A 20,353-nucleotide genomic window follows, 5' to 3' on the forward strand; every position below is an offset into this window, starting at 1 on the left:
TGATACTTGGTATTTGCATTATTTATGATATGGAATAAACTGCATGGTTTAACCATCTTTATTCATGTGGTGGTAAACTTTGCTTTGCTTGTGTATGTAATCAAATTTTAATATATCCACCTTTCTCTGTTGTCTCTCTATTTTCACGAGGTAGAGGTTAGATCTGCATATACTCTATTTCTCCGGACTCCATTTATGAAAATGTCCTTGATGAAACTAAAACCCACTTCATTTGAGTTTAATTGAGATTACTTCAACTAAATTACAACTCTAATCTTCAACCTCGCTCGACTACTTAAGTATGGGTAAAAATGAATTGTATTACCATAGTTTAAGGCCGGTCCTGCACCTAAAAGTTTGAATTAGTTACCTACTCAAAGTTGGAGAGTTTTTAATGCAGTTTTCCTATATAATCAAATTCATAATCAAAATGATACTAATAATCAGCAAGCAAAATGCTGCTAGCAAGCCAACAAGGGAGGGGCATGGTTGAGTGGTTAGAAGGTGGATCTCCCATGTAGAGACTTGGGATCGCATCTAGCCTCCATCTACTGCTCAACCATGAACCCCTCGTATAGGGCTTGCCTAGTGCGATTTACATCTCATGTGTGGTTTGTGTGCTATTGCACAGTGAGCAAGTTACCACAAAGCTCACCCGCAGGGCAAAGGCTATTGGTTTCCATGGGATTCCCCCAAAAAAATGTTGCTAGCAAAGCCTATTTCCTCAAAAATCAGAGATGAAGAATCTCAAGACAAATGAACCACGCATCAGCGGCAAAATCAGTCACTAATTAGTTATACCAGAAAATGAAAACGTCCACCACAATCAGAGAAACTACACATTACCCAAGCCATATTGAAGTAAGTATTCAAAGGCATAAATACAAAAATTGCTCCAATTAGACTTTCAGCTTATGCCGAGACAGACGCACGTATGATGACAATGACTGTTCCTCTACGAGACAGAAAGGAATAAATGTTTTGTATGTAACAGACCATAAGAAAGCTTCAAAACTGCCAACTGAGTGCTACTAGCTAGTGAAGAGTTTCAACTGTATAAAACGGTATATATTCAGTCAATTGAATCAATTGCGGAAATTATGTCCCACAAGCTTTGATCCTAAATTACTCCTTAAATTTACTAAATTTATGCTGCCCCTTTTCAGATGGAATGTGTTCTCCAGCAGTGGATCAGCATTTCACGAATTCACCGCTCTAGAAATATCAACACAGTTCCAAAATCACCATAGGCATATGAAATTCCAAGTATTCATTAAGAAAACGTCAAAGAAGAATAGTTAGAAATACAAGTCCATCCTATCACCTCTCAGAAATGGAAGCTACTTTCTGAGATATCATGGACTCCGCCATGCGGATTGCTCTTTGGGATCCAGTTATAGTTACCTTCCTGCAAAAGGCCAGAAGCATTAAAAATACAATCTCAATGTCGTCGGAGTTCAACCTGTCAAGTGAAACAACAGTGCCAGAACGTCATACCTGTCACAAGTACCGGGCAAGAAATCACCCCTATCTGATATCTTTACTCTGGCGCCACTAAGCTGCAACAAAAGCAGAGTTATTAGTACATATACAAACTAGGCACAATTGCAACTTCTTCACACACCTGACTGATCTCCATTATGCTCCTCCCATTCCGGCCAAGGACTAGTCCAACGCGCTCATCCGCAACACCAATAGTTATGGAATTGTCCCTGTCTTCCTGCGGTGCCACCTAAGTAAGAAGAATAGAATCACGAGAGAAGCAAAATCAAGAAATAGCAGAACCACATCTCAAAATAGGATAATACTGTAGTCAACAGCTTCAAGCCCAGCAGAAAGTAAAAGAATTTTTTGTTTGGGGTAAAAGCAGGGTTGCCTGCAGAGTCTCACAAGCATTAGGGACACCAAGATTTTTTTAATTTCTTTTTACTTTTGGGATGATGTCCTTAGTAGGATGAGAATGAACCTTGTTCTGCTGTCGGTAATTGGGATATCTTCCTCCAACTCTGTGTGGTGGTCCATAGTTCATTCCGACATATACAGCTGAGAAAATAAGAGGTGGCAGGATAAAATATAAAAATAAGATGAGGATATGACTCGGAATAAGGGCAGAAAACAGAACATCTCAAATTTGAGTTACTTCATTCCAGAAACTTCTTAACCCCAATATTCTGAAAGCAATAGCAGGGTTAATCCAATTTAAAACTATATCACATCCAATCAGCCTATAGAGCTCCATCAAGTACAACCACTACAATAATCCCTAAATACTACTCTGGGAGTCTTGATAACTGCATATGACATACAAGAGACACTGGATTATCAATATTTAGAAAGCAGTGCAGCCAAGAAACTGATACTGTTGTCCTCGTCATGCATTGATTCTGTTATTTCTATATTTGTAGACTGAGGTCTCTGGGAAGAAACATCCAGCATTTTGCATAAGCACAGACGAAAATTAAGACATGAGAGCAGGTCTTATCCATCCTGAGCTACTTTAGTCAAAGCAGGTATTACTAATTAGTATATTTGAATTATACCTGCATACTGGAATGGTGCATTCATGGACTGCACGTAATTATGGTCTTCTGCTAACTTGAATAAAATCAATTCGATAGCCCGCATCTGCTCTTCTAGAGTACCGGTCACTGTAACTAACCTATCATGCAGTCCTGGAAAGTTGTAATCCTGAGGAGATATTTTTATGCCAGCCCGAGAATCTTCAATAAATGACCTGAACAAGAAAATTGCCCATAGTAAATACTTACTACATTCTTCAACCATCTCATTGTGCATGAAAATTATATTTCAAATTCCATTCTATAGTTAATTTTGTAGTACAATCCACAAATAGACGTCCATACTATGTTTATTGACTCACTATACCACCAAATATTTGTCTTTTTCTACAACCAAAAAATACCAAGGACCAATGGCGCACAAGCTTGCAGATAATCGTATTAGTCTATAATCCAGACATGAACCTCCTGATGTTTATGGAATAAGGTGAGAATTAACTTTTCGTTCCAAACAAACAGCAAACGAGTATCATACTTAAAATGAGAGTGGACTTTGGCTCTAAGCCAACTTTCCCTCCAAAAAAACCACCACTTTGGATCTAAATAACCTCCTTCATGACTTCATTCAAAAAGTGATGAAGACGAGAAAATTGCAAAAGGAAGCATTCTAAAAGATGAAATACTCCCTCCATCCCAAAATAAGTATCACACCTTAGCAAAAATATTTTGTCCCAAAATAAGTGTCATCTTAGGAATTCAACAACAACAACAACAACATACCCAGTTTATTCCCACATAATGGAGTCTGGGGAGGGTAGAGTGTACGCAGACCATACCACTACCTGAGGCATCTTAGGAATTCAGGACAAAAATTAATTTGTTTTACCAACTATACCCTTATTCTCTATCTTCTTAGTAGTATTAAATTTCAAGAGACATTTATAATATAGGGGTAATCTAGTAAACTACATATTGTATTTATTGATTTCTTAATGGATATGATTTTTGCTAAGGTGAGACTTCCCGCCGGACAGGGGGAGTAGAATATAAGATCCATCATGTCATCCTCTTCGTATATCACTAGATAGGAACACTTGATCTTAGCCAAAAGTCCAAAAAGATGCACCAGCTACGAAGAACAAAACAAAGAAAAAGGTACAAAAAAGGAAATGGAGAAAGGCAAAAGAATTGGGAGAAGAAAAAGGATAAGAAATGAATATAGAGTATTTCTTCTATAAAAATAATCTTATGATGAGGTTCACTGTCTGTTGCTATCACAGTATACATGAGAACAATTTTAGGTTTCTACTCGCTAAAATTTTTCTGGGAATAGCAATGAATTGTTCTTTTGCATTTAAACTTCTTTCATGCCAAAGTAAGAACAAATAATACTTGGCCTTTGCAAACCTGATAATATGCTGCTGAACAGCAAAAACTAATTATGACTACAAAACTGCTAACGGTATCAATGAGTTTGAAAGTAGGAATTTACCCTTGAAAAAAATTACATAAATAATCTCTTCTGCTTATTGGGGAAAGGAGGAAAGCAGATATTCTTGGATCATCCTTTTACTCCATTTCAGAAGGAGTTGAAAGAGCTTATATGGATGAACTCCATAAATCCTCAAATTTAATAGCCCTCCTTTATTTTTCTTTGAAATGGTTAACAGCCCTCATTCTTTTACTTTCTAAACTTTCCTCTCTACTTAGTCTACCACCTTTCAAGTTTCAACTCAGCCAAATAGGTCAGGTTATTACTGATGCATAGGATTTGCTCCAAAAAGAAGAATACCAAAGTATAATGGCTCAAAATCATTTCAACGATTAATGGAGAACAGAGTATCTGCTGTGGAAACAGCATCTTGCAGAAATGGAATTCTGCAAGGTAAGGCTGTGTACAATGACCCTTTGGCCCTAGTGGTCCAACCCTTCCCTGGATCCTGCGCATAGCTGGAGTTATAGTGCACAGGGTTGCCCTTTTTCTAGAGTACTTACCGCACATAGATATGTAAATTCAGTTGCAATCTTGATAATGTCACAAGTCATTGTCAAGCAAATAACCACATCGAAGAGTAGACTAATTCCAACTATAAAGCATTTCTTTAATTCTGATACAGAACAATTTTTTCAATTTAGTTCTGACCAAAAAAAACAATTATTTTAATCAAATTGAATTTCTACTACACAAAATTGAATTTGTAGTACTCAACAGGAGCATTCTCAACACTACAGGGTCATTTGATAGGGTTTATAAGAATAATATTGAATAGGGTGTACTCGTAATGATTTGAATAGTTAAACCAAATAGGGTGCATTAGTACCAAGAAAAATAAAAGTTCGGTTGGGATTAGTCATGCTGGCATTATTTTTTATCGACTGTTTGGTTGTTGTATTAAATGAATAGGGTGTACTATAATAGCAACAGTACAGAATAGGGTGTAGTAGAATAGGAAAAGTACAATGTATTGTTAATGCCAAGTTTTATTACGTATAAGAATTGTACTGAACAGTGATTAGGATGTAGTTATACATAGGTTGAAAACACCTCCAAACAAGAGATTAAATAATACCAAAGTTAATACATGTATTAGCTTATCGAATATCTCCTCGAAACGACCCCTACATGTATATAGAATGAAAAACCGGCATTAGCTTAATATAAGAAGAGAATCAACTATAACATAGCCTTCACAGCCTAAGCATGGTAGAACTTCGGTCAGCACCGTAAAATCTTCAACTTCACTGAGTTGTTTAGGATGATGAAATTAATAGAAATGGAACCTGGTAAAATATTGGCAGACAACTTTATTACATCACTTTCCGTGATTACACATTTAGGACAACTTGTCATGGAAGACATGATCAAGACGTTAACCTAGAGAGCCATGCATCAGTTATAAAGAAAACAAGCTAAAACATTCATGTTGGACAAGGAACTTATCAAATCATCACGAAGCATTGAACCAAAGTTTCTAATGATATACATAAACTCAGTTGAAAAGGGCTACAGACTGGTACCCGGAGGTTGCATGACCAGAATTATTGATCATTCGATAAACCAAAAACTCAAGAGACAAATCGTGAACATAACTTGCCAAAATGAAGTTAAGTGAATAACTCCATCACAAGGCTACACCATTTCAACATACATTTGCCCTAAAATTCAGATTCATTACGCCAGATAAGCAAGTCAATGTTACAATAATCAAATTGCGGGCTATTTGCTTGATTGATTGTCTGTTATGTTACAATGAGCCAGAACTTGCAAGGGTAATGCAGGAGAAGAAACATATACTCAATGCTTATACAACAAAAGGTGAGTAGAATTCATACTTTATAGTGGCTCCCCCTTTCCCAATTATTCCACCGCAAGAACTGTTGGGCACGATTAGTCTAAATTTTGAGCGTGGATCCACTTTGCCACCATCTTCAACATAAAACTGATTTGGAAGAAGATAGTACTTCAATTTAATTATCAAGAGAAGTATAAGAAACAGGATTTTGCAAGAAGATTACCTCATCCAGCAATTTACCAAGAATAAGATCAACTGCCTTGAGTATGTCGTCAAGAAACCCAGATACCATTACAATTCTATCTGGCGTTCCGGGGAAAACTTCATAGTTACGCGACAACTGAATTCTGGCCCCAGTACGAGCCTGAAAATCAGTGATAGTTGAGCCACCTTTGCCAATAATTGAACCAGCTTCAGCATTTGACAGGAGGAATTTGACATAAGTTGCCTTCTCCTCATGGTCTGGGAATAACACAAACATAAAGAGGAGGAACATCAGACTTATGCTGAACACTTAGCAAAACCGCCTCAAAACATGATATTCTGAGTAAATGACTTTCAACAATGATTGCAAAACAAAATGAACAAACTTCTTGAACAAAAATAACGAACAAAAGTATTTATTCTCATGAAATCATGAAGTAAATTAAAATGCTATCCATAATTGCCCATCTTATCATACTGAGTAGCTTTGCTGGCTAACCCTCTAATGTGAACAAAATATGGAGCATCATTTTTCAAATGCCAAATGCAGCAGAAGAGATCTATTCACAATGTAGAGTACAAAAACCTCTTGGTACGTGATCTTTTATTACAGCCAATTAACGATGCCAGAGATTTAAGTCAGTCAGTAACATCAACATAGTGTATGCACATTTGTGATCTACAAAGTTATAGAAGAAGAAAGAAACAGCATTTGACAAAGTCATTTTAATTGGTAAAACTTCAGTTCAACAAAGATAGTTCCTTTTGCTCCAAATGGATAAGAATGGAAATGCTGAATAAAATTTTACAACCATTCAATTTCTGATGTGGTCCCTCAGATGTTACAAAAATAGGTGCTGCTTTCGGGGTGAAGCACATACAAGAAAATTTTCTCAGACTTCCATATAATGTGTTAGAGTGGGTAAAAGTCCCACATTGATTGGGGAATGAACTGGTAGTTTACTTATATGGACTTGGGTAATCCTCACCTCGTGAGCTAACATTTGGGGTTGAGTTAGGCCCAAGATCCATTCTTTACATGTTATCAGAGCCAGGTCCATCCCAAATCTTCGTTCACCGATGTTGGGCCCCCATAGTCCATGCAGTGTTAAATATCCCACGTCAGAAAAGTAATGGGTAATTGGTCTCCTCATATAGACTTGGACAATCATCCCCTCATGAGCTAACTTTTGAGGTACTAGGAGTGCAAAACTCATAAATTGACATACATTGAAGAGTGAATTTCACAATTAAGAGGCAAGATCATCAAAAGAACAACAACTCAGCTTTTTTTTATAACCGTGGTGTCCAGGCCAGCTTGCGTGCACCTCGACTAATTCCATAACCGTGGTGTTCGGGCCAGCTTGCGTGCACCTCGACTAATTCCACGGGATAATTGTCACCTTCCACCAGTAACAGGTACCAAGTAACTCTATCCACCAAGGCTAAACCGGATGGAAAAAAATCAACTAGTGTTTGTCTCTGTTGGGAATTGAACCAGAGCCCTCATGGTGCTCAACCCAACTTCACTGAACCACTAGGTCACACCTTGGGTGCTCAACTCAACTTTAAAAATACAAAGGTTTCAATGACTGAACCAGATTGGTATGAAGCTCTGAGGGTTAAAATAAGTAGTGGCTAGGATAGCATTATTAAGAATGTTAAATAATATTGTGAATGTTGAAGCACTATATGTGTGTGAGTGAGTGTGTCTAATGTCCCTAAAGAAAATTTACATGATGGCCATGAGGCTATGGATAAGATCAAGGATTATATCCAATATAAACCACTAGATCCATGGCACCTAGAAATGCCTACAAGGTAACTACCACAATTAAGTATATATGATTTCGAGGCATCAACAACCGCACACACAGAAATGATAGCAATCCTCAACATATGTTTGTGATCTCAGATTTTCTAACAAAGAGTCTGCAAAATCACCATATGTTCACAGTCCTTAGTGTTTAAAATGAAAATACTATACCTATAGAAATATCAGCTCAAAAACCGGCTCATGTTAGAAATTTCACATTGTTGGAAATGAAAATGGATCAAATATTCTCCGCAAGCATTCTAAAACCACATTATCAGAGAACTCAAAAAACTTAGGATGTTGTAAGCTCAGATTCAATCCACAATAACAAATACAGAAGTTTCATTTCGAATGATTCACGTCACGAACATCAAATTTCTTCTATCTACAGTTTCAAATGAATATACACAAACGCATTTACCATAATTAAACCAAAACATATTATTAACTCACAAGACTCCACCAGATCACCAAATGTCCACCATCCTTGGGTTTAAAACGACAGTACAATACCTATAGATATATCAGCTCAAAAACCTGTTGGCGTTGGAAATTTCAGATTGTTCGAATTCTGAAATGGAAACGGATCAACCATTCCCCCCCAGAATTCCAAAACCACATTATCTGAAAACTCGAAAACAGAGGTTTCATTTCGAATGATTCACCTCAGAAACAGCAAATTTCTTCTATTTACAGTTCCACAGGAATTTATACAAATGCACTCGCCATCATTGAACCAAACACCTTATAATTAACTCACAAAGAGCCCACCAAATGCCCACCATCCTTAGGGTTTAAAACTACAACACAATACCTCTAGAACATATCAGCTCAAAAACCTGCTTGCATTAGAAATTTCACAGTATTGTTCAAATTCCGAGACAGAAAACAGAGGATTCTAAAACCACATTATCAGGAAACTCAAAAACTTAGGATATTGTAAGATCAGTAGCAAAAACTGAGGTTTCATTTCGTGTAATTCACCTCACAGACAGCAACTTTCTTCTATTTCCGGTTTTTGCACTAATTTACACAAACACATTTGCACCTCATCATTCACTCACACAGAGTCCGCTGAATCACCAAATGTCAACCATAACCATCCTACGGGTTCAAAACAACGCTACGATATACCTACAGAAATATCAGCTCAAACACCTACTCGCATTAGAAATTTCACATTGTTCAAATTTCTAAACCAAAACAGATCATACACTTTCCAGCAGGATTCTAAAACCACATTATCAGAAAACTCAAAAAAAAAATAAAAAAAAAATAGAATACTGTAAGCTCAGCCTTCCTTAGGGTTTAAACGACAATATATCAATACAAATTTCAGCTCAAAAACCTACTCGCATTGAAAATTTCACAAATTCCAATTCCAGTACGGAAACGGATCATACATTTTCCCGTCCAAATCAGCATTATCAGAAATCTCAAAAATAAATAAAAATCAATTTTACAAAAAAAACAAAATATCAGATCCTGAGGTAAATTATGTTCACACTCAACAGTACACGAGAAAAAATTTGAAAATTAATTTTTTAAAACATATGAATAAATAAAATTAGATGTATATATATATATATATAAAAAATAAAACCTTGAGCCGTCGTCGGAGTCGGAGATTTTGGAGGAGGAGATTGTTCTCGGCGACTTTCAGTAGATGAATTATAGTTCGATTCAGCTCCAGCTCCTCCTCCTTCCATCGCCATTTTTTGAGTGCCTGTTTATTTATTTATTTATTTACCAGTGTTTTTATGCGGAGATGTGTATAGAGAGAGAAAGAGAAATGGAGTTAAAGCAATTGAATAAGCAATGTGAGAGAGAAAATGTTGATTTGTGAATGTGAACGTGAATGTGAAGAAGGAAGAAGGGGGGGAAATGGAAAGAGTGTGGAAGTTAGCCAAGCACTGTGTAGAATGGAATGGAGTGAATGAGCTATGAAGGAAGACTTTATTCACAAAAATGAGTTTGAGATTACCTCTCTCAAATCTATATATATAATAAAGTAAAAAAATTAGCCTAAAATTAAGCATTGAGAACTAGTTATTTGATATTTTGATAATAAAAATTTATTTTATTAGCAACAAAATTTATTTTGGTTATTACTATTTTGATGAATAATCAATTAGTAATTAAGCAATTTATATGAAAAAAAATTACTATGACCAAAAAGTCATTTCAAAATAAAAAATATTTCAATAGATATGTCATTCCTTAAAATAAGTGAACAATTAATTTCAACAACATAAATAATAATATTACAAAAAGTAAATATTTATGATTTTACTATAATTGAGTAAATCAAGAAAATATTACAAAAAATTAATTAGTAAATAGTAATCATGTAACATATATGAATAGGATTATAATAATCAAAAAGTCATTGCAAAATAAAAAAATATTATGAAAAAGATGTTATCCCTCAAAAAATATACACAATTAATTTAAATAATATTATTTCAAAAATATTTATGAGTTCACTACAATTTAGTAAATCAAGAAAGTATTACAAAAAAAATCAATTAGAGAACAACTAATTAATAATCAAGTAACTTATATGAAAAAGATTATTATGACAAATGAGTGCTTCCAAATTAAAAAATATTATGAAAAAAGATTTCATCACTCAAAATATATATATAATTAATTTAAATAACAATATTATATATAAAAGAACACGTATGATTTGATTACAAATGACTAAATCAAGAAATATCAATCAAGAGAATAATCAATTAGTAATCAAACAACTTATATGGAACAAAAATATAATAATCAAAGAGTTATTTCAAAATTAAAAATATTATGAAAAATAGTTTACCCAGACCCTACTTTGTGGGAATACACTAAGTCTGTTGTTGTTGTTGTATGAAAAAGATCACTACAAAATGGAAGAAATTTATTTCAAGTAATTTTATTTAAAAAATATGCATTCATATTTATTGGATGAATTTTCATTTGATATATTTTTAAGTAATCTATATTTAAAATAATATGCATTCATATTTAATGAAAGGAATTTTAATAATTAAGAATAACTATCAATGAGTAATTACACTATCATTCTATATAAAGAAATGAATAAATGATAGTCTTGAATTTAAAAGGAGGGTAGATTGAAAATAAATAAATATTAAAAAAATTAAAATGAATATTACTACACAGAAAAGATTGCATAATGTTTATCCAAAATAACTATAAAAATTACATAGTCCTAATTAATATTCGAAGTCGAAAATTTTTTTACCTTATAAAGTTATTCTTTAATTGACCAATTATATAATCTTATATATGTCTGTAAGATTAATTTCGAATTTTAAAATAATCAAATTTGAAAAAGATACTTCATTTTGATGAACAAAAAATAATTAAAAAAAAATTATCTTATATAAAACTTTAAACATTCATATCAATAAAATGAACTAGAAATAAATATTTCATAATAACAAAAATATCAATACAAATTTATAATAATTTTTATATGATAAAATGTAGGTGTGAGTTACTAATTAATTAAAATATATGCAATTGAAGTATTACCATAAAATGAATATTTATATGAAAAAAATATTTATGATTTCATTCGATGTAAGTCAATTAAGGAAGCATGACAAAATAAATTGAGAAATATAAACAGAAAATGAATAACCAATTAACAATTATATGCATACATATGAAAAAGAATATTGTAACAACGGCAATTATTCTAGAAGTTCTAATTCCATAACAATAAAATCAATTAGTAAATAGTAATCATGTATCTTATATGAATAAGATTATAATAATCAAAAGTCATTTCAAAATTTAAAAAAATTATGAAAAGATGTTATCCCTCAAAAAATATACACAACTAATTTAAATAATAATATTATTTAAAAAATATTTATCATTTCACTACAATTTAGTAAATCAAGAAAATATTACAAAAAAAATCAATTAGAGAATAACTAATTAATAATCAAGTAACTTATATGAAAAAGATTACTATCACAAACAAGTCTTTCCAAAATTAAAAATATTATGAAAAAGATGTCATCACTCAAAATGTGTATATAATTAATTTAAGTAACAATACTATTATAAAAAGAACATGTATGATTCGATTACAATTGACTAAATCAAGAAAGTATCAAGAAATATCAATTAAGAGAATAATCAATTAGGAATCAAACAACTTATATTAAAAAAAATATAATAATCAAAGAGTTATTCCAAAATTAAAAATATTATGAAAAAGATGTGATCACTCAAATGGTAACTTTGGACTACAAAATGGAAGAAATTTATTTCAAGAAATTTTATTTAAAAAATCTGCATTCATATTTATTGAAAGAATTTTCATTCGATATATTTTAAGTAATCTATATTTAAAACAATATGCATTCATATTTAATGAAAGGATTTTCATAATTAAGAATAACTATCAATGAATAATTACACTATCATTCTATATTAGGAAATGAATAAATGATAGTCTTGAATTTAAAAGGAGGGTAGATGGAAAATAAATCAAGATTGAATTTTTTTTAAAAGGAATATTACTACATAGAAAAGATTGCATAATGTTTATCGAAAATAACTACTAAAATTACATAGTCCTAATTAATATTCGAAGTCAAATAAAAATTTTCTTTACAAAGTTATTTTTTAATTGACCAATTATATAACCTTATATATATCTGTAAAAATAATTTTGGATTTTAAAATAATCAAATTTGAAAAAGATACTTCGTTTTGATGAACAAAAAATAATTTAAAAAGATAAAATTATCTTATATAAAAATTTGAACATGCAAATCAATAAAATGAATTAGGAATAAATTATTCTTAATAATAAGAATATCAATGAAAATTTATAATATTTTTTATATGATGAAATGTAGGTGTAAGTTACTAATAAATTAGAATATATGCAATTGAAGTATTACCATAAAATAAATATTTATATGAAAAAAAAAGTATTTATGATTTCATTGTCAATTAAGGAAGCATGACTAAATTGATTGAGAAATATAAATAGAAAATGAATAATCAATTAACAATCATATACATATATATGGAAAAGAATATTGTACCAACTGAAATTAATCTAGAAGTTCTAATGTCATAGCAATTTACCACTATATCAAAAGGCTACACTTAGTAAAAGCTAATTAATTTCTGCCATAATATGTTGGAGAAGATGAATTTTGCAAGTGATTTTTGTCACAACTTATCTTGTCGTGATAATCGCTAGAATCTCAATTTACTGTGAGTATTGTTTTAGAATAGTTTTTTCTTGATTTATTAAGTCAGCTAAATATACAAGTTATGTTGCATATTCATTGTATTTTCTACATGTTTGCTGGAAATTTTATGAGCCAGTATTCATGTACTTTATGTTTTATAAAAAAAATATAATTTGTACTCTTTAAAAATTTAAGTTAGTAATCTTTTAATATGTCATACATTTATAAAGACTTATAAAAAATTATTTTTGTCAAAATGTGCAATGAGAATTTTAGCAATAACATAAAAATTTACAAGTTATACATTAAATATGAAGAAACTAATATTGATATTAGATAGTTGATTTTCTTTCATTGCAAATATTGTTGCTTTATATTTTAGTGAGATAATAATATGATTTCAAAAATTAATAAACTATGATACTAAATTACTAACCCATTATATTTCTATATATTAGGATTAACACTTGATTTGTCTATACTATAGTTCTATATGTTATGATTAACAATTAATTTATAAATTAAATTGTGTGATTTTAATAGTATATTAAAAGTTTTTTAACATTGCATTAGGAATGATAGTTAAGTGACCTTAGTAAAAAAATGATAGTTGTATAACTATCTATGAAATTTACCCGACACTAGAATTACTATCTCAAAAGCTATATATCGAAGATCAAAATTTAGGTGAGCATCTCGCAGCTGATGCTCAATGGACAATACTCAAATTCAATAAATCAAATACTTATGAATATTGATTTTTTTTAAATTCATTATATTTAAATTCTTACTGCAAATATTATTGTACTTTTACGTAGCATATTGCACTAATGTGAAAGTAAAGGTCATTTATCATTTGTTATTTATAAACATTATGGTACAAACTTTCTTATTTTTTTGTTTTAGTTGATATAAACGGGCAATGAGTTCAATCATGTTTATATTTATATTGTAACTCCAATTTAGAATATTGTAGATCTTGTGGTGCAATAATTATTTTGATCTACTTTGTCTAATATAAAGGATAAAGATGAATAAGATTAATATCTCATTGTACTGATGAACATGAGGGGTTAAGTATTAGTTGAACGTTCTAAGATGGGAGAGAATTCAATTTCGATAGTGATTAATATTTATAATTTCATTCAAATTAAGTAAATTGAGAAAGTATGACAGGGTTGATCGAAAATAGAGTTGAAGAGTGAATATTCAAACCTATGAAGGACTAAACCATTTATTAAAAAAAATAATATACAATAAGATTCATTAATAATTGTTGGTCCATTACCATAAGAGAATAAGTTAACATTATGAAATCGTGCAAACAAGTCAGGAGAGGGAAAAATGACTATTATTGAGACTTTGCTCAAGGTCGTGCAAAGGAATACAAAATTTATTTTGAAAGAAAAATCTACTAAGAATGAAAAGAGAATGAGAAACTCCTTTCTTCCTTTTAACAAGAGGGTGCAAATTAAAATATTTAATATAAAAGAATTTAAATTTCAAGATAAAATTTTACAGAGAAGCCTCATGTACATAACTCTAAAACATATCTTTCATTAGTTCTTTGTTTTTCTAACCAAATTTAGAACTAAGTCACTTAACTAATACTAATAATTATGTTATATATGCATTTTCTTTTGTAATTATATATTTTTTTTATAAAATAAATCAATATAAATCACAATATTATCTAATATTCTCAAATAATTATATTACAATATAATATTATTTACACGCGGATACTAACTTTCGAAAAGAAATGTTTAAGTTTTATGTAATTAATGATATTAAGTTCAATATTTTAATAGTTATTTTTCGTATTGCATAAATTTATTAATTTCAAATATGTGAACGATTTTGAATGAATTTTTATTATATAAAATCAATAGGATAATAATTTCTATAATTAATTTCCTTTAATATTGACCACGCATCGCGCGGGTACCAATACTAGTCTTAATTAAATAATAAAATAAAGAGAGACAAGTGTATCACATAATATTATAATATTATTAAGTTAAAAAAATTAAAGTCGCTCTAATAACTGAAGGTAATTGTCGACAATTGTATTACGTAATTATTTCAACAATTATTACAATTATTTGATAATTGCATTAGTTATTCTAATAATTATTAAAATTATCCAACAACTTTACACAGTTATGAACAATTTTGTTAGTTATTAAGACAACATTTCTAGTTGTTGAGACAACTTTTATAGTTATTTATCACTTTTAATTAATTTTTAAAACTTGAAGGCCCCACTTAATTGACAAACTTATTTGTCACTTTTAATTCAAAACTCATTTTTTTCTTATCGTGCATCATGACATGAAGCAGTTTCAACTTATCGAGTACATGATTTAGGATAGAAATGTGTGGAGGAAGCGGATTAAGATGCAAGGATAGTAGGAAGGGGGGGGAGGTCATTTAGTAGATAGTAGGATTTTGTTTTTTTATTTGCGGTAGTAGCTATATTATTAGTATTATTTAAAAGTGATAATGTTTCAATTACTACTTGGTGGGACTTGTTTGTGTTATTGGTGGGTGTGATAATTTCTATTGTGCCATGTTTCTTTACTATTTTTTCCACACTATTTTATTTTGAGTCGAGGGTTTATTAAAAATAATTGTTCTATCTCACATCTGAGGTAATAGAATAGACTGCGTACACTTACCGTCTTCAAACCCCACTTGGTGGGAACATAATAAATATGTTATTTTTGTTGTTGTTTCGAGTTAAATTGTTAAACATATATCTTAATGACTAAAGCGTCGGGCGAAAATCATTTACTCAACTCAACTTTGATTCAAAAACCACTCGCTCCTCAACTTTAAAAAATAATTGTTCTCCCCTCATATTCTATGCAATGCCTATTCTATTCTTGCCATTTTCAATCCTCCATTTATGTAATATTTTTAATATGATATATATTATTTTATTTTTAACATATATGTATAGAGAAGAGAGAGATTTTAAAGTTTATTAACATTATACGTAGAATAATTATTTTATAATTTGTTGCAAAATTTAATGATTATTTTCAATGATATATGCATTATGTATATATTATTATAAAAATCCTCATAGTGATTTTTTAATTTTGACACCTTTTAATTATTTTATCCCTCTCCGTAGTTATTTTATCGTATTTATAGCTGACGGGTGTGGTGGCACGAGGTGGTTAATTGAGAAGTATGAGAGTTTTTTATTTTGGAAGATTTTGAAGTTAGTATAACTGACTTAAGTCAAATTTGATGATATAGCCGTATGAGAATTCTGATAGTTCCTTGGCTATGGAATGTGATCTTGGGTTGATAGGAACTTTCATTCAGATCCAAAGGAGTTCGGGTAAATTTTGAGTAGATAGTTGAAAAGTAGAAAGTTTGCGACAGAAGTTTGACATTGTTAACATTTGATTCAAATGTTCTTATTCTATGATTTGACGATTTCATTAAGTCCAAAATGTCATTTTCAGTTGGATAGCATATTTTATTTGTGTTCAAGGGATTTTGGATGAGTTTCAAGAGTCGTTTTTGAGTTTAATATGTTTGTTGTTATTGTTGGTGGACTGATGATGTCTGGTGCAATTGCTTCTACGAACCTTTGTTGCACTGGCAGGGTCGCTCATGTGATTAGAGGTCTTATTGTAAGACCCCGCAAAATCCTAAGTTCAACTCAGTCTTTTAAGCTTGTTAAGGGGATCCAAACTTAGAAAATTCTAGCTAAGTATTCAGACTTAGTATTATTTTGGACTTCGTAAGTTGGCAACTCTATTTCGCAGCCTCTATGGCCTTAAAATGTCAATCTTTAGGTTGATTCATGATCAGGAATATCAGTAGGTGTTCCTAGACGAGTTTCATATTTTTTGGACCTTTTTTAAACCCCTTTTGGAAATCCAAAACAATGAATTGATGGGATCTCAGCATGTCAGCCATTGCATCTATCAATATTTTTCCTTGGCTTTCAGTGGCAAATTTCAGTGAACCGACGTGGACTCGACGCGATGCGTTAGCCATTGCGTCGATGCCAATGACACGACGCGTCGGTTTGCACGTAGACAGTTTGATTTTCAATCATTAAAAGTCACGTTCTTAAGGGTATTTGGATCTTTTCTCACATCCATCAGCCCCCCAAAACACGAAATTTAGCCTTCTAATTGCAACATACACTCATTATTTCATAAATTGCTCAAGAACCAAAACCTTAGGTGATTGAATTTCCAATTCAAGGCTCAAGATTCCACCATTAATCTTCAAGAATTTAGCATGTAAAGTGTTCATCCAAGGGTTCCTTCCACCCTTGGAGTCCAAGAAACTCTTTTAAACCTCAAGTAGTTTGATTTCATGATTAGAATTTATGTCTATTAATGATTATTATTTGAATTAGGTTCCTATTTCATGATTTATTATACGTTTCATGTGGTATTGATTATTATGTGTGTAGATTCGTGTGAATCCATGATTAAACCCTTGAAATTGTGAAATTTGAATTGAATCATGATGCTCACATGTTGTTTAGTATTATGTGCATATACTATGCCCTGCAAGTGTTTAATAAAATGCCTCTATAGATACATTATGAACAATTGTGCATTTTTATGCTATGCAAGATCATGTGATGCTTTACTTTTCATGCTATCGAGTCCTGGGGGTATTTAATACCCGACAATTTAACTATTTACCTAGAGCTAGTGTCAGTTACAGAATAACCTCAGTAATGCCCCGATCAGTAGAATTCAGTTACAATCAGTAGTACTCTCAGTAAGTTACAAGACTCAGGAAAAACTCAGTAGACTCAGTATCATGTCCAGTCTAGTTCAGTATTCGGTTCAGACCTCAGTAAACTCAGTCAGCTAATAAAATTCAGTAGTATTCTGTCAGTCAACGAAACTTAGTAAACTCGGTAACAGTTCAGTCAAGCCTAGTACGAACTAGGAAAATCAGTTTAGTGTCTATTCAGTTGGGAGTAGGATTCAGCACCGAGCTAGCCCAGGGATGGGGGTATTTCTGCCAGCAGAGGGTTTGATCCTTATTAGCAATCCCTGCGTTACAGAACTACGTAGCCAGCGTAGGTTGAGATATCTTCCTGCCAGATATTATGAGGGTTGATATATCTCAGTCAAGTTTTCCTGCTAGCGAGGGTTGACGAAAGAGCTTCCTATCAGAGAGGGTTAACTCACAACTTGTCTTTACCCGTGGCACGGTATTGACACCCTTCCAAATGGGGTTATAGGTTGGACCCCGATCTATTCAGAAAGGGGCATGTCAGGTAGATGATTACCTCCCACAGTCTCAATTTCAGATTCAGTTTCAATACAGAACTCAATTCAGTTATACATATTTAGGATTGTTAGACACAGTCACTCAGTTCAGTACGAAACTCAGTATAATTTCACAGGATCAAGACTGTCAGATACAATCACTCAGTTATCAGCTACACAGTATCAATAAATTCAGATATCAGTTAATCAATATTCAGACTCAGTATTCAGTGTTATCACGATTTTAGTTACAATTTACGTATTCATGCATGTACTCTCATCCAGTTATACTCATGTCATTCAGCCAGTATTGTTCATGCATATAAACCCATGCATTTCAGCCTACCTCAATTAGTATACCAATACATTCAAAGTATTGATGCATACCTTTCTTTTGTTCTATGATGTTTTATATCATAGGTTCAGACACGCGGGCTCCCAGTCATACTTAGCAGTTCAGATATTCAGTTGACAGAGTTAATAGTGAGTCCTCTTAGTTCGAGGACATGATGATTATTTCAGTAGTTCAACTTATTTCAATAGTTCAGAGTTAATTGGGGACTTGTCTTATTAACTCCATATATCAAACAGTTTAGAGGCTTTTTCAGACTAGAGTATTTTCAGACAGAAGTTTCAGTTTTTGTATTGTTATACCTTATTCAGTTTTAATTCAGTATTGAACCTTATGACAAATTTTCACCTAATTTCTGCATATTACTTAATTATTATTCAGTTATTATAGTAGGAACCAGTCATGGGTTAGCTTATGGTTCTTCGGGATTATGAGCATCGTGTAGTGTCTGGGGCACAGACTCGGGGCATTACAAACTTGGTATCAGAGCTTAAGGTTCAACAGAGTCCTAGGAAGTTTGAAAGCCACATCTAGTAGAGTTTTGTGCATCTAGTACACTTATGGATAGGAGACTACGGGATGTTTTAGGAAAAGTTTCCCTTCGTTCAGTACTCATATCGGGCGAGTGAGCATGCGCTCTATATAAACTCTTTGTCTAATCTAAGTTTCTCTTTCATTTACAGAATATGCCTCCAAAGAGGACTACGGGAAAAGGAACGGGAGACCAGCCAGAACCCCAACCCGTCCAGCAGATCCTCTAGACAAACATTTCTTCCACATTGAGTTCAGAGCAGCTTTTACCACCTTAGCTCATTTTGTGGCAGCCCAGAATGAACGTTCAACTGCTGTTCCGGCCAACCCAGTGGCCAATACTGCTGCTGCCAGGATTTGGGATTTCACCCGAATGAACTGTCCATCTTCTACTGGGTCTAAATCAGATGAGGCCCCTCAGGAATTTCTTGACCAAGTATATAAAGTTACAGATATTATGTGAGTGATTGCTGTTGAGAGCGCTGAGTTGGCCGTATATCAGTTATAGGATGTGGGACACTCATGGTTTAAACAGTAGAAAGCATAAAAAGCCACAGATGTTGGGCCCATAGAATAAGAGGAGTTTGTTGTTGTTTTTCTAGATAGGTTCTTCCCACTAGAGTTGAGGGAAGTGAAGATTTTGGAATTTATAAATCTGAAGCAGGGCAACATGACGGTACAAGAGTATTCTCTTAAGTTTACTCAATTAGCCAGATACACTCCTCATGTGGTAGCAGATAGCAGATCTAAGATGAGTAAGTTTATATTTGGTGTGTCTAATAGTGTGGTCAGGGAGTGTAGGACCGCAATGTTGATTAAAGAGATGGACATATCTAGGCTTATGGTCCATGCTCAGCAGATAGAGGAGGCTAAGAATAAAGAGAAGGAGAGAGAGAATAAGAGAGCGAGCAGAGGGTGGGAATCGTTCTTAGTTCCGCCAAAAATCCTTAGTTCTAACTTCGTCCTCAAACAGTGCTTCTGTACTGAAATTCAGAGATGCAACAAAGATAGGGTGTCAGAACCTAAACCCCAGGGTGGTGTTAGCAGTGACCAAACTAATCCCCTTTGTCAAAAGTGTGCAGAAACCACTAGGCTACCTGCAGAGCTGGCAGTGATGTGTGTTTCACATGTGGAAAA

General features: G+C 32.4%; 1 protein-coding gene across 1 annotated transcript; it reads right to left on the minus strand.

Moving 5' to 3' along the window:
- Nucleotides 1–808: 808 nt before the first annotated feature.
- Nucleotides 809–9,808, minus strand: LOC107851438 (protein BTR1). The gene is made up of 9 exons (XM_016696446.2): nt 9,436–9,808; nt 6,036–6,274; nt 5,853–5,959; nt 2,541–2,734; nt 1,967–2,043; nt 1,625–1,732; nt 1,498–1,559; nt 1,325–1,408; nt 809–1,215 (listed from the first exon to the last, which is right to left on the minus strand). Exons 1-9 carry the CDS (start codon nt 9,545–9,547, stop codon nt 1,200–1,202), a joined length of 999 nt encoding a protein of 332 aa, XP_016551932.1. The 5' UTR covers nt 9,548–9,808; the 3' UTR covers nt 809–1,199.
- Nucleotides 9,809–20,353: the final 10,545 nt, after the last annotated feature.

The sequence above is a fragment of the Capsicum annuum genome, chromosome 12 (assembly GCF_002878395.1).
Source record: "Capsicum annuum cultivar UCD-10X-F1 chromosome 12, UCD10Xv1.1, whole genome shotgun sequence".
Classification (NCBI taxonomy): Eukaryota; Viridiplantae; Streptophyta; class Magnoliopsida; order Solanales; family Solanaceae; genus Capsicum; species Capsicum annuum.

Coding starts and splice junctions, on each gene's coding strand:
- LOC107851438 (XM_016696446.2), bottom strand. CDS start 9,547: ATGGCGATGGAAGGAGGAGGAGCTGGAGCTGAATCGAACTATAATTCA. Junction 6,275..9,435: donor GACTCCGACGACGGCTCAAG/GTTTTATTTTTT, acceptor TGTTATTCCCAG/ACCATGAGGAGAAGGCAACT. Junction 1,409..1,497: donor TTGCCCGGTACTTGTGACAG/GTATGACGTTCT, acceptor GGCCTTTTGCAG/GAAGGTAACTATAACTGGAT.